Source organism: Cydia pomonella, chromosome 9 (assembly GCF_033807575.1).
Source record: "Cydia pomonella isolate Wapato2018A chromosome 9, ilCydPomo1, whole genome shotgun sequence".
Lineage (NCBI taxonomy): Eukaryota > Metazoa > Arthropoda > Insecta > Lepidoptera > Tortricidae > Cydia > Cydia pomonella.
The window spans coordinates 14,446,059-14,462,028 of NC_084711.1; the positions used below are offsets into that span (position 1 = coordinate 14,446,059).

General features: G+C 35.7%; 1 protein-coding gene across 1 annotated transcript in view; it reads right to left on the reverse strand.

Annotated features, from left to right (window-relative positions):
- LOC133521438 (heparan sulfate glucosamine 3-O-sulfotransferase 5) overlaps positions 1 to 15,970 on the reverse strand; it is a 73,376-nt gene that overhangs the window by 40,353 nt on the left and 17,053 nt on the right. Inside the window, exons 2-4 of the mRNA XM_061856398.1 lie at positions 8,450 to 8,488; positions 2,721 to 2,960; positions 595 to 763 (exon numbers count right to left, since the gene is read on the reverse strand). Coding sequence (XP_061712382.1) covers positions 595 to 763; positions 2,721 to 2,815 — 264 coding nt within the window. The 5' untranslated portion in view covers positions 2,816 to 2,960; positions 8,450 to 8,488. The remainder of the gene's footprint in view (positions 1 to 594; positions 764 to 2,720; positions 2,961 to 8,449; positions 8,489 to 15,970) is intronic.

Genomic DNA, 15,970 nt, shown 5'->3' on the forward strand with positions numbered 1-15,970 from the left:
AAAATGTATAGGTTTTATCTACGAATAACACAAAGGAAAATTGACATTTTGTAATAATTTATGCATATACCATGAATTTAATGTGGAGACCATGCCTTTTGGAACCCATTAACGCCCATTTTACCCACTTGGGTACACCTGGGTTATGGCGTTTGATTCGATTTTCTACTCTATCTCTACCTAACAGCATTAGACAAATGATGGGTGCCCAAAAATGGGTGTGGGCGCTAATAGGTTAAAGGGTTTAAGTCTTTATAAAAGACTATCTCGATAAGGACTCAAGTTTCGACTTAATGACTAGAGTCTGAAAAACTGAATCAAGTTTTAAAGCAGAGGACTCAAAGGACTTGAGTCTTAACCAACACTACACCTAACGCGAGGAATTTCGTCCATTGACCCAACTGTTCCTATCTCTATCGCACGCGCGTAATTAAGTATATTGCTGTCCGGCCCATGATGCCGGCGGGCAATGAGACTGTGCGAACGGCATAGCAATATAATTAAGCGCGTGCCAGCGTCCTTTTTTAGGAATATGGATGTGGCGCCGATCGTTTACCACAAAAAAAAAAGATCCTGTTGCCAAATTGTTCTCACCTGTATGCTGTAAAGCGCGCTGTCGTACAGCACGTGGAAGGTGAGGAAGAGAGACAGCAGCGTCACGGAGAGTAGCGCAGCCGCGAGCTTGGGCCGCGACACCCCCACCACGAGTACGCAGTCCGCCAGCTCGCCCTCTGCCGGCCGGAACGACGACCGCGGCAACCATCTACAAAAACATATCAATTTTAGTCTTTCAGGCAAATTTTATCAGTAGAGAAAGGGGCAAAACTTAAATATGTAGGCGCACATCCCATACAAATTTTAATTTTCGTGGTTTGACAGACTATTGTAAATAGACTGAGGCTTCCGCGAGTGTAGCTCTATAGTCGGTGGTCACAGCACTATGGCTAGGCCCGAACTGTTAGATGCTCACTGCTGAAACGAGTGCGCGGCAGTGGCAACAGCATGCTGAGGAGTTTGGCCGAGCGTCTTGACAGCCCGCTAATTAAATATTGGATTGATGTCACGATGGGGAGGGACAAGTAGGCCTAAAATCGGGGTATTTTGTAAGTGGTTTAATGTTTATTGTGGTTATTGTTAGTTAGTTAGTGCTTCTGGGCATTTTCCGCAAATCGACAACCATTGTGCCTATTTGCGTTGTGGTTATTGTGTGTTAGATTCTAGTTTTTTTATTTTTTTGCATTGTTTTTCTGTGTGTACTCTAACTCACATGCATTCTACTAACTCATCTATGGATTATGTTGGACCGAAATAAACAATTTTTATTTTTGTTTTTTTATTTTTATATATTAAGTAATTACGTACCCTATGAAATTTCTAACGTAAAGTAACCTATAATAGAAAAAAACTTACTTCACAAAATGCCTAGTATGGAATGCCATTAAAATTATTTACGACCAGAATGCATTTCAAAACAAGATTAACTAATAACTAGCCCCAAGAATTAAAATACGTGAAGCTCAACAGTTCTATTTTGCATATAATATTAGAGTAACACCAAGGTGGCAGCCCATTTGATAGCCTAGCTTATGCAAGTGTTAAGTAAACGTTATTTTGACCATGACTAAAATATTGCTTAAAAACGTAACTTAAGATTGAAGAATAGTTTTTCGAATCTAACAAAATAACGGTTTAACGTACGGAGGAAACGGTTTCGACTAACTATATCTATCACTTTTTTGATGTCAATTGCTTCAGCATAATATATTCTTCGCTTTTTTTTAATTTTTTTGAAAATTTTGAAAAAAAAAAAGAAAACCTATAATCTAGTTTTTCATTGTGTCAATAACATACTAAAAAACATGGAGAATGGAAAATATTTAGCAGTGGACAAACGTTTTCTCTTTTTGTATGGACGATCACGTATACTTTCCTCTTAATGAATGAATGAAAAATGAATGAATGAAAATCATTTAATGAAGAAGATAAATCGCCAAACGTAAAATACGCGTCGTTAAGGAATTCCGTTCTGGTCTTCATCAGTAGTTCGACTTGATCAAATGTAACTTTTTTATATGGCAATTCTTGGTTGTTGGTGAAAGTACAAAAATCACTATAAATATCTCTCCCTATATTTCTCATGGATCCCATCACCAGAACTGGATTTTGACATAAATGGCAACAATTTGTAAGTATATAATTTCAAACAAAAAAAATATCTATCCAAACCGCTCGAAAAATGACGGAGTTCTGAGATAACAAACATTAAAAAAAACATACAACCGAATTGAGAACCTCCTCCTTATGAAATATTGAAGTCTGTGAATAAGCTCTGAGCGTCGGTACAATCGGACTGCAACCCGACAACAACTTACAGTCAGCGTGCAGCTCCCATACAAATTGCAGTCGGGTTGCAGTCCATCTGTATCGGCTTTAATAGGCGTGAGTAATCGTAACACTATATATACCGAAGCAGCCATTTAGGGCCGGTACAGAAGGTCTGCAACCCGATTGCAAGTTGTATGGGAACTGCACGCCGACGTTGCAGTTGACATGCAGTCGGGTGTAGTTCTTACAGCTTAGTGCGCTCGAAATGCACTGCGAGTCATGTTATGTCATAGCTCGTCCGAACTTATTGGTGTGCGCGATACTCCATACTCCATAGCAAGAACAAATGAAATTTTGAGCGTACTAGAATCGGCCTCAGAGACTACAAAACTTACAGAATATCGAGCGGCAGAGACTGCGAGCAACTCCTATAGGTTGCTTCCGTGCGTTTGATCGGCAGCGCTGGACTCATCTGCACGCGCGTCTCCATGCGGTCCCATCGATCTGCTCCTCCTATGTGGACATTGCGTATGATCTACGCCATTACATCTACTTGCATCACAGTCGTTGCTTCTATCTGTTACACGTTGATATGTGAAAATATGCCGCCATCGTTTTGTTATTGTGACCAAAATCTGCAATGAAAAAATCAAATTGCCATACCTAAATATGTTATCGATGTTTTCTTTAAATCAAGAACAGGGAAGGTCAAGGACTGTTGCTTCGGTCTAGTAAACTGTACAAACTTGGTATTTTTGTATGTAAATAATGTCAAATGGTAAAATGATATCCACCAAAAAGTATCAATGAACGCATATCCCAAAAAGGAAGAACATTGTTATATAGGTTTATCTCCTAATCGCCGGATGACGATCTATCATGTTTGTTTATGAAAATTATGTACCATCTACCGGGGTGAATAGGGACAAATCTTAAAATGTGATTAACCTGATAATTTCTTAATAACTACCTACGCAAATTGTCTTATATAAAACAGACTATTATTTTTAATCGAATGATACAATTGATGTACGTAGTCATTAAGAAAAAATTATCAGGTAAATAACATTTTATGTTTTATCCCTTTTCACCCCAGCCGTCCCTATTCACTCCGTTTGGCGGTATTTCATACTAACACCACAGCTTAATTGAATATTAGTATAGTACACCTTACTTAAAAAAGTAAAAGTTTATGGACGGTCAATTAACTCTGTCAACGACGGCAAGAAAATTAAAAAAAATCAGCCAAGAGAATGTCGAGCCATGCTCAGTGTAGGGTTTCGTAGTCACCATTCTGTCCGAATAAGATAGACGGTATAGCATCATGTACATTATAAGCATAAGGGAGTACCTTCGCAGCGCTTTGTACGTCTTTTTACAAAGAAGAGAAGATTTTTTGCAATAATTCAAATCGGCTGAACCGATCGTGTTCGCTATAGTTTTTATTGAAAGTACGAGTAATTGATAAGCTTTTTTTTTAAAAAAAAAAACATATTTTTTGGACCCATGGTTCAAAAGTTAGAGGGCGAGGGGTACCTACACATATTTTTGTTTTCTTTCGGAGCGATTTTCAAAAATTTTCTTTCTCTCTTCATTTAAGATCATGGCTCTTGTCGGTGGAGTAGATGCCAGTTTTCGCGGTCCTCGGCCAAGTTCTTTAGAACCTGTAAGACATGACATTTGCTTTTCCTTTTAGTTGCTGCGTGTAACTTGCTTGTGGTTTTCCTCTTCCTATTCTACCTTCGATCTTGCCTCCCAAAATAGTTTAAAAGAAAGTGTCGTGTCTTAAGTCAAGTCTTAAGTGACCTATCATTTTGCCTCGTCTATTCTCTATGGTCCGTAGTAGGTTCCTCTCTCCAACAATTCGCAGCACTCCCTCGTTCGTTTCTCAGTCCAACTTATTCTCTCCATTCTTCTCCACAACCACATCTCAAAAGCCTCTAATCGTTTCCTATATTTCTGTCTCATTGTCCACGTCTCATACCCATACAAAGCGATAATCGAGATGTAAATCTTAATACGGCTTTTTTGTATTCTAGAGATCTTAGCCTTTAGCAAATATTTTTTGGCGTTGAAAACTGTTTTTGCCATTGCTATCCTTGATATTATTTTATATGTACATCTGGAGTCCTGTGTCACTGAACTGCCTAAATATCTAAATTTGTTTACTTGTTCCCTCTGATGTTAATTTGTTCCTTAACCGGGCGAATTTTGAAGCAATTAGTGTTTTAGTTTTATTAGTTTTAATTTTGAGTCCAAATTGTGTAAATATTAGATCCGTCTGTTCCATTATTCTTTTTGATTCTGTTGAACTTGGAGCCAGCGCTGCTATGTAGTCCGCAAATCTAATAAATACTATTCTTTCGACATTAACTTTGACTCCTTCTTCAGTTTTTCTAATTTTTTCTAATGGCACTCTCTATAAATATATTAAAGATATATTATAAGATAAGGGTGAGAGTGGAAAACCCTGCCGCACTCCTTGTTTTATCCTTGCTCTGCAACTTTCCTTTCGCACACTGATAATTGTTTCCTGTTCTTTATACAAATTAAAATTTATTCTTCGGTCTCTGAAGTCTACGCCCGCCCCTCATAATATTGTCATCATGCTCTTTCAATTGACCCTATCAAAGGCCTTCTCCAAGTCAAGAAAGGCTGTATCTGTGTTTTGGCTCAGGTCTATACTCCTGTCTACAATCATTCTCAGCGCCAATATGGCCTCTCTCGTACCTTTTTTCTGTCAGAATCCATATTAGTCTGGTCTTAGGTTTTCCTCCATAACTGGTCTCTTCGATGCTTGTGAGATTATTAAGTTAAGTGTCTTGTGTTCCTCGCATTTTAATGTGTTCGGTTTTTTTGGCCTCGTGATAGTTTTACTCACTTGGAAATCCTTTGGTATAACTCCTGTTTTGTATATATCTTGTGTTATAGAAAAAAATCTCTTCATGAATGGGATCACATTCTGCGTCCTTAATGAATTCAATGTATAGGCCATCATCGCCTGCGGCTTTTCCATTTTGTATTCCGATTAACGCCTTGTCAAATTCTTCCCTAAGTATATCGGGACCTATTCTGTCTTTATCAACTGTTATTTCAGGTTATATATCTTCTGCCTTAGCCTTGACATTCATATACGTTTTCTATATATCTTTTGCATCTACTTACAATATCATTATCGTTTAGAAGCATTTTTCCTGCCTCATCTAATATCACAGTACTCTTTGTTTTGTAGTTCCTATTCATCTCTTTTATATTTGTGCATGCTTTATCCATGTGTTCTTTATACATGTAGTGTTCAATTACATCACATTTTCTTTCTTCATCTTCTTTTCTCTCCCTGCATTTGGTAGTTATTTTATTTGTATTACACTATCATTGTCAGTTTTACCCTTATAATGTCTTCTTACAATCATCATGTCTATAATATATTTCGTTAACCAATCTTTTCTTGACACTATCTTTTCTTTGATATCGCACTCGTCTTTATTATAACCTTATTCCATTTATATTCTATGTCCTTTGGTAAATTGTTATTATTATTATATTCTATATCCTCTTCCTTAATTAATTTTAATTTGTCTCCCAATGCATTGCTATATTGCACTCTTATGTCCGGGTCCTTAAGTCTAGTGAGATCAATATTTTTTCTCGTATTCTTTCTAGTATTATTGTTCTTTTCTATAAAATGTTTACTTATAAGTAGATTATGGTCAGATTTTATATCGGCACCTGGCAAGGTCTTACAATACACCAAGCGGTTTCGATATTTTTGCTTCACGATTATGTAGTCTAGTAACTGGTATATAATGATATCTCCCGGCATCTTTCAAATATAGAGTCCCGTTTTGGTTGCTGAAATAACGATACCATAGGGTTAAAGTGAAAAAAAATGATTTAGAATGGGAGATACCCTACAAAACATTTTTTGTACTTTTTATTTTACCGTACTGTCGCCATGCATGTTTTATGTATCCATGCCAAATCGCAGCTTTCTACTTGCAGCACTAACAGCAAAGCAAAGCCGCGAACGGACGGACAGACGAACATGGCGAAACTATAAGGGTTCCTAGTTACGGAACCCTAAAAATGGGGCACTCTATACGATGCTTTAATACTTACGTAGGTCAGTTTAGTTATTACGTAAAAAGTTGATAGGTATACCTTCTATTTACACTTAAAGCCCCCAAGAAATTCTCAGAACTTGCAGGTTGATGCGTGTCGTTAGGTTTAAGTGTCACGCACTTTCTTCATTAAGGCTACAGCATACTACCTTGACGTTTACCATTTAGCAAAGTAGGCGGGAGTAGGTTAATCCGAAACACATTTCTATTACCCATTGTTAACAAGGTTGAGTCTAACTTATTCAAAAAGGAAAAAGTTTTACGAAAAAGCTATTAAGTTCATGCTTCGGGCGGGGCTTATACCCTTGTCTCCATATCATTTAAGTAATGTACCTATCAAATTAGAAACAGAAACAAATAAGACGATAAAATAAGGAGCGAATGTAATGTGTAGTTATAATTGAAATGGTTTGGTTTAAGGTTCAACTGGAAATAGTGCAAGAGACAATTTCATCAAGACATACATGAACAAATGGACATGTTTAATAATATACTTATAGCAACGAGAAAATGCTAACATTGTCCTATTGTAGCTGCAACGGGCATACATATTACAAAACTACGTGTATGTCTGACAATAGTGACAATACACGTCAAGTTTATACACCGTGTTTTTATTTAACTCCGTTAGCTTCGGTTAATGTAGTGACATTTAAGGAAACTTTTGTTTTTCATTAAAGGTAGGTAATTAAATACTGCATAATTATAACTTTGTTGAATTGTTGGGGGTTGCAAGGCTTTTTTATCGTGAATTTTCATTCCTTATTCATAATTGTGCTAAATCTTTTTCCATCTTTGATTACCCTCGTAAGGCCCAAGATCCTGCTAGGACTTATTCAGTTCGATGAAATTTAAATCATATTCAATTGGATCAGAGTTGCATTTCTTTTGTTTCGTTAAATTTTCAAACAAAAATCAACTGTATTCCCTGCACTATAGGTTCAAATTTCAGTAACAAATTTTGGATTTTACATATGTATGGCTGGGCCTTAAGAGGTTATTCCTGGCATCACTAAAACGGAATTAAATAGAATACCAGTGTCTTTGTCAGTACAGAAACGTCTAACTGACTTTCATCTTATTGTCACTCAAATAAATAATAGATTATTATTTTGTTAAATAATACATATTTTTGTTAATTAACAGTGTAACAAATTTTTATTGACGTAACAAGTATTTATTTTTTTACCCGTCAATAAGTAAGTTATCTAAATTAATAGTGTTGTAAAAAAACTCCTTAAACTGACGACCGGTTTGGCCTAGTGGGTGCCTGCCCACGAAGCTGATGGTCCCGGGTTCAAATCCTGGTAAGGGCATTTATTCGTGTGATGAGCATGGATATTTGTTCCTGAGTCATGGGTGTTTTCTATGTATTTAAGTATTTATAAATATTTATATATTATATATATCGTTGTCTACGTACCCTCAACACAAACCTTATTGAGCTTACTGTGGGACTTAGTCAATTTGTGTAATAATGTCCTATAATATTTATTTATTTATTTATAAATTACGTAAGTTTTGCGTCAACGGCATGAAAAGCACGGTCCCTGCTTCTTACACTTAAACAATGTATGAACTATTATTATTTCAGTAAAATAAAGGTAAATGTTTTTTTTTGGAGTAATTCTGGAGTTTTTATCAGTGAATAAAATTGTAAGTAGGTACCTACTTAGAATCTTACTGTAAAATTTCCAACGTGACTATAAGTAATGTATCATATTTCAATTGTGTCCGTCCATTTGAAGTTGTATTTTGATGAAACAGTTTCCTGATTGCTTAGGATGAGTTGCGTTGTCGCACGCGACTCCATACGTCAAGCGCGACATCAAGAATAGTCGCGCGCGACAATGTAAGTCATGCTAAGCGGTCTGTTGTATCCTTGTACCTATACTTAGATTGCAACTAAACCTTCATCATTATTTCATATTACCTACATTGACTATGAGTTAATCATTTTCATTGTTTTAATAATTGTCTGTTAATGTAATTTATGAACATACCACATATTTTCCATTATGTCAGCTTAGCCTCTCCCGCACCTGTAAAAGAACATCATTGTTAATACATGTTATTTAATATTTTCCAAGGTAGCATGCCGAAAATAGACTTAAATTTAGATAATGGACCTGAAGTTAAAACCCTGAGAGAGTACTATTATTCTATTCCTCTTTGTAATCTTTTAAAAAGATAAAATTTCTCATCAAAGCGTATAATATAGGTTAAGCAAAAAAAACATATAACAATTATTTTTCGCCCGTTTTATTGTATGTCTGTTACCTCAGATCTCCATCATTTCTGAACTTCAAATATTTTAGACATACATATAGCGGTTTTAGTATTTCCATACCTTTTATGATCTGAGATTTCCATCAACAAACCAAGCATTTTCATCCAAAACAGTGCCATTTGATGAAGTGAAACTGCTCATGATGACTATAACGGGCTTTTTTAACAATGCATATTTCACTTTTCACGAAATAAATTTGTCCTCTTCGTTATATTTGTTAAGCAAGTAAGTTCTGAAGGAAAGACATTTGTGTTAAGGTCTAGTTCCGATGATAATGCGGTCCAACTCCTCAAATCATGATGGCTTCAGATCCTGACCTTGAAACTTGAAATGAAACGTATCCAAAGCGCAAAATACACAGGCTTGGCACCGACTTCAAACTTATCAGTTGCTAGCGAATTTTTAACGGGATCATATTTTAGCTTACATCAAGTCCTTACCTTACAAATCTTATAATATCCCCATAAAATTCTTCCCATAAATTCGTTGAATTATTCCCAACTCATAACTTCATCCAAATAGACACAATTATCTATTTTCTAAGCGAAAATTACATTTCGAAGTTGAAGCGGGCATGGGAGTATTGCGCTGGATAAAATTAAAGTTCGGTTGTAAAGTTGAAGAACACGAAGGTAGGAAATCACGGCCAGATTGCGGAGTGCGCGACACGAACGCCCGGTTTACGACCGCGGTGAAATAAGTCCAGTTCACACGTTTACACCTTTGTTGTACGAATTCTACGTTATGAAGAGTCCAAATATTGTACTGCTGAACTTATTTAATGTTGCAGCTACGTGCCAGCGGTTAATATTGCGACTGCATAGTATCATGTAATTCCAACATTCCGCATTGTCTCCGCGGAGTCAAAGAATGAGAAACAAAAGTTGCAATAGCGGGCTTTCCTGATGGCTCATTTTCGTTTCGTACGTTTACTTTACGAGTGTATGATGTCACTTTGAAGCTATTTTAAATTGCGGGATACGGAGCGCGTTTTAAATTCGTGTTCTACGATTACAAAGAAAACTCGAGTCGGTTACAGTTACAAGATATTTGTAGTATAAGTATGCGACTTATTTTAAGAACAGACGTTTAACATTAATTACAACAAATACCAATCCGCTGATAAATTCTAACGTTCATTTAGTATACTAATAATATATAGGTATATCATTTACAATATGAAATTAATTAAAAGAATTAGAATTATTAAAACAATAAGAACAAGGACAGTCTAATACCTATGCCTAAAATGTACCTACTCAAGTAGTTTGTAATCGCACGATACACATAACCTTGTGATACGACAGAAAATTATTTAGAATACATAAACCAGTCAATATAAACACCCGCGATTTTATTAAATATTTATGTAGAATAACAGGTCAAAAGATTTCTATAAGTTGCATTAGTTTCTCAAGTCTCGCTGCTCGCGGATACTTACTTTTACTGAATCATAAAAACTCTGCTGCGTGGAAAATTGAAGTCCATTTCTTTTTACATTGTAAGAAATATACAAGTTTAAACCCTTTTTAAAGCCCTACTGAACCTTTTCCATGAGAATAAGACTGCTTCATAAAGCTTTGAAGCTCCTTAGAAATGGGGCACGTTTTGCTTTTCGAAGTAAACGTATTCAAGTTATGAATACAATTGTCAGGCAGTTGAATATTTCATAAGAATAGGTCAATAATAAATACAATAATAATTTCCGCGAGAAAAGTGTTTTGAATAACACGAAGCATTTGGAATATATAGTTCTATTGTAATTAAAACATAATTATAATTACTTTTCGAACATATACCATATATTATATATATATATTTATGGGAAAAATATTTTGTCAGCGATAAAGATTGCCACTGTTATTGCTTCTTTAAACGCTATTATTTATTATTATATTATTTAACGCTGTTTATTGCTTGCTTGCTTGTTGTTTGTGTAATAATGTCCTATAATATTTATGTATTTCTTTATTTCATGCTGAACATTTTTATTTCAATAACACGACTGCAATGTTTTCGGTCATAATTTTATGAAACACACAAGTAAAACGGTTTGAAAACGTTTTACCAGATTCCATTTTTTTTTTTCTTGAGAATTCTTCGCCTCTTTCAATATTGTTAAAAAATGGAACTGCGTCAGAATATCGAATCGTTTGATAAATCATTCAACGAAATCTGCTTACGAGCAGGTCGGATGTTACGTTGGAGGCCTACTTCATACATATATAGGTACATGATATTACACAAACATAGGACATATTTAATATGAATAGCTCAAGATTTAATTAATATTCTGTACCTACCTATATTAAGAAAGAGCGGATTTTCCTGATACAGTTATATATTTTTACTTACAAGGAGAATCCAAATCCAAACTGTATAATGTTTAACCTAATTAACTTTTTTCCTTTTCGTTTTTCACACCTATTCATATATACATACAATGACTACTGATACAAAATAACCCTCTTCGTATGTAGTCGGGTAAAAAGAAGTATGTAGGTAGTTCACTTTGCAAGATAAGAGCTTTCTATTTCTTCTGCTTATAGTGCCCACGTGACTGCCGTCAATTGACGTTATGACTTTTTGTAACGACTTAACTTTAGAGAAAGAGCAGTAACGATAAAACATAAGAGAAGATATAAAACTACCGATTTTAGATAGGTACTTGAATTACTTGAGCAGAAAGTTTCATGAGAAAAGGTAAGATCCTTTGTCTGCAGAGCAAAAATAGACTTACGGCCCGATTAACTTAAACATATGTCAAATTAGGTCTAGAGACGATAGGGATCGGATATGTCAGTGTCAAAAGTGACGTTTTTGTTTGAAGAAACGTCATTTTTGACACTGGCATAACCGATCAATATCATATTTAGGCCTAATCTTGGACGTATCTGAAAGTTCAAATTGGGCCGTTAAAGCATTATACGCTCCAACCCACGTACGATTCCATAAACATATTATAATATCCCTTAAGGGTTCTGAAATGGAATATAGTAGTTTTTTAATAGTTAAAATATTAGGCTACTTATTTAGAAAATGCTCTTTATTGTACAGTAGATCGTAACAAAGGTAAACTATGTAGTGAACGCAATAATTATAAATACAGTTACATTTTTTAAATTAGGTGGGTACTTGTATTTGAATTATTTATTTTGTATCATAGAAATAAGAGGTACCTTCTATGGTCTGAGTTTTCTACAGTTGTTACATTTGTATTGCTTTTTAACTTTGATGATTATATGGCCGGAGGGTGTCGTGGGTCGGAAGCTCCGTGGCAAACTACCGAACCCGACGCAAGAGCAGCCGATTCAACAGAGCCACGCTGTTTTGTCACCTAAGTAGTGTTTAGTTTTAATAATATATATATAATTATGTACCTTAACTTAATCTATAAGGTAATATGGACCTTGTTGCCTGAATAATGGTTTTAAATAAAACATATACAAAAAATCTAATATTGATTCATTCTTAATTAATAGTCCCAAGAGTATCTTGTTATTAGTTACTATTTAAACACAATTAAAACGAATTTATAAAAATTAAAATTAAATTATCGCAATACATTTTAAAACACTACCCACCTTAAGAAACGAGTAGCATGAGCTTGTACCTCTGAGCGATTTTGTATGCTACCGTAATTAAGATTACTTTTACTATATAACTCTGTTCTCGTGTAAGTGACTTGTATGTATTTTATGAGAATAAATATCTTTAAAACTAAACCTATATACGTGTAGCTAAAAACAAACCAACAGTATCTAAAACAAAAATGTTATTTTCATTAAAAGTCACGGAAAGCTACAGTTAAATTAATGATGTTGCAACCGGGGTGTGCGATGCATTTGTCGAGTGCAGGGACAGGCGAAGGGCGGGTCAAGGCTCACCGTACGAGTATTAATACACCGCCAATCGTGTCACGTTGGCTATTTCCACGCGAAGGCCCAACTTAGCTTATTGGATCGTAGCAGATCTGAGGGCTTAATAAAGGAAAATTGCTCTGAGATCTTATCGGTGCATTTTTACGACAAATTGGCTTCAACTTTCAGCCTCGTGTTCAAATGAGATTGAACTTGTTTGAATTGATAAACCAAGCAAAAATGCTCTTTCAGCTTTTGAAAAGCGCCATAACATAATACATGCGACTTAATATCTTAGCTTACTAGAAACGTAAGTGAAGCTGTTGGAATGTCGACATTTTCAATTCGTGGGTTTCAATACAGCTGCAACCAATCTCCACTCTTTCAGACGTGTGGAATGAAATACGGACTTCAGCTTTTAGAGCACGAACATGCATAAATTGCGGTGCCGCCTGGTTAAATATTTGGCTGCGCCACGTGTTTATTTAAACAAAGCACTAGTTCCTCTGTTGGCTTCCTTTTAAAATTGAACTCAAAAATACAAATAGCTTTCATATTCGCCTCAGCTTTCTTTAATAGCATTTTGAAACCTGACCATAATTTAAATGTATCTTTTGTCAATTTGGCTTTTGTTTAGAATGCTGAACGGTTTAAATTAAAATGTCTTTTCACAAACTGTCTCTTCAATAATTGACACCGTGTAGTACCTACTATTTTACACGTGTTACACAGTGCATGTGACATAAACATAACAAAATAAAACAATTTATGGAATAAAAGAATTCAGACTAGTTTAGATTACCAATTTTTAGAGCTTTCTTTGGCGGAACGTTAATTAAAGAATGAAATTGATCTCTGGAGGCACCCTCTTTACGACCAATCATAAAACAGGCATTTAGAGGAAAACATAAAGTTACGCAGTAATTTTTACGTGAGTCAGACATTTTATTCCATAATTAAATTCCTTCAAGTCGCGGATTTACACGCCCTATACGCATAATAAGAATATTCGCATAAATTGATGTCCCAGTGTGACGCGCCTCATTATATTATCATAGGTCAAGTACATGTGTATAGTGTATTTTAAATTGTGCAATGAAATTGTCTCAAAACTGCTACCCTACGAAACCCACAACGAAACCTACCTACGACACAACACTTGCTATTTGGTCAGTTGTCGACGCAATCCGAAGATGTACAAGGTAAGTATTTTAAATTGTGCAATGAAATTGTCTTGAAACTGCTAAACAACGAAACCTACCTACCATACAACACTCGCTATTTGGTCAGTTGTCGACGCAATCCGAAGATCTACAATGTAAGTATTTTAAATTGTCTTGAAACTGATAACCTACAAAACCCGCAATGAAACCTACCTACCACACAACACACGCTATTTGGTCAGTTGTCGACGCAATCTGAAGATCTACAATGTAAGTATTTTAAATAGTGCAATGAAATTGTCTTGAAACTGCTAACCTACGAAACCCGCAATGAAACCTACCTACGACACAACACTTGCTATTTGGTCAGTTGTCGACGCAATCCGAAGATCTACAATGTAAGTATTTTAAATTGTCTTGAAACCCGCAATGAAACCTACCACAAAAGACTCGCTATTTGTTAAATATCTGTTTCCATCTAGCTTATTTGACGTGGGAGCGAGCGAGAAGCATTCAGTTGATAAGTGGCTAAATGCGGTCTGACGGATTAAGCCAGCTTACGAGCGTTAGCTACCGCGTATCCCGCACGTATTCTAAAACGACGTATTTACTTCGAGACGATAACATTTGTAGGTTCTTTTAGCTTGGTAACAGGGCATCGCTTTGTTGTGTCTAGACTAATCAAACAAATTAACAGGAATTTCAAGGTAGAAAAGCCAATTTAGTGAATGTATTCTGGCAATTATCAAACAGTTATAGTGATCGATAGATTAATACAAAATTTCAGTTATTACAAAAGAGTAAACTAGTTTTTATGGTGGGTCATGAGTACAATCCACTTTTAACTTTATTAAGTCTTATGAGGTACTAAATCTCTCTGCATCTGACTGTACATAAATGTTTGTGTACGTGTACCTAAAATTAAATTTAAATTGTAAAATTCTATTACGAGTTTAATGTGCCATATCATGCCTACATAGGCGGTTTGTCACGGACGTTTCCTTGGTCATATTTTCATGGTAATTTTGAGCCGGTGTTTCATTAAGCCAGAGTTTACCGGCTTGCAGCGGGTTTATGCAAAAACGTGCAACTCGCGGTACTGGCAATTTTCTTTGAAGGCCGGGCCTTGAAGAACGCCGTTACCGGTTATTTACTGCTAATATAAAACTGACTGAAATGCTTGGGGTTTTGGAAATAAGACTTACTTCCTGTATTTAGCCTTCGGCCGAGGCCAAGGATAACGTTTTTGCATGCGATGGATAAAAATCAATGTGACATGTGTGATATGAATATAAAAGTAATAAAAACAAATACAAAATACATATAAACACATAAAAAATCTAACGCCAGCAGCGAGTCAGAGCTGGTAATGGAATAGTTAGGGCCATATGTACTGTAAAACGTTGTACGTTACATGTGCGAATAGGTAATTCGCAACTCGTGTCGATTTATCGCCACTCGTATCGAATTTCCCATTTTTCGCACTTGTATCGTAATGTACTATTACAGTACATTTGGTGCTACTTTACCGCACCAGTGCGAAAATGAGCATATTACGTTACTATATGTCGAACATTTAAAGTGCCATATGTACTGTAAAACGTTGTACGATATATGTGCGAATAGGTAATTCGCAACTCGTGTCGATTTAATCCCTTCGATCGTGTTTTAATTTATCGCCACTCGTTTCGAATTTCCTATTTTTCGCACTTGTATCGTAATGTACTAATTCTTTTCTTTCACCCTAGGTGAATTTAATGCGACATTTTCGACGAGCACCCCCGCGATAAAAATCCAAGGTCGGTTCCATTGTCTCAGTGATATTTGAAAATAACAAAATTAAGTGTGTTCCGTAACCCTTTGGAAACTAACTTGCTTCGAGATCCAGTGCCATTGTGCAGAAAAGGGCAAGTTATTCAGTGAATGACAGTGAAGGGCCTGAAAGGTCGCCTCCCCGTGTTGTATCTCTATTGAGGCTTGAGCCACCTCTGTACAATAACACAGTCGAGTTGCCTTTTCCACTTACCTTGACTTTGAAGCACCCGTCTTTAGATAATCATTTTAATTTGCTCTGAGATTGTCGATCAAAATTCTCTTAATGTTCGCAACATCAGAGTCAGAGGTGTAGGGTTAGAGCCGGTATAGTTTTATTTGACGGTCATAAGCGCATTGTAATATGCTTACTTGAATAATAAACTATCTTTATCTTTA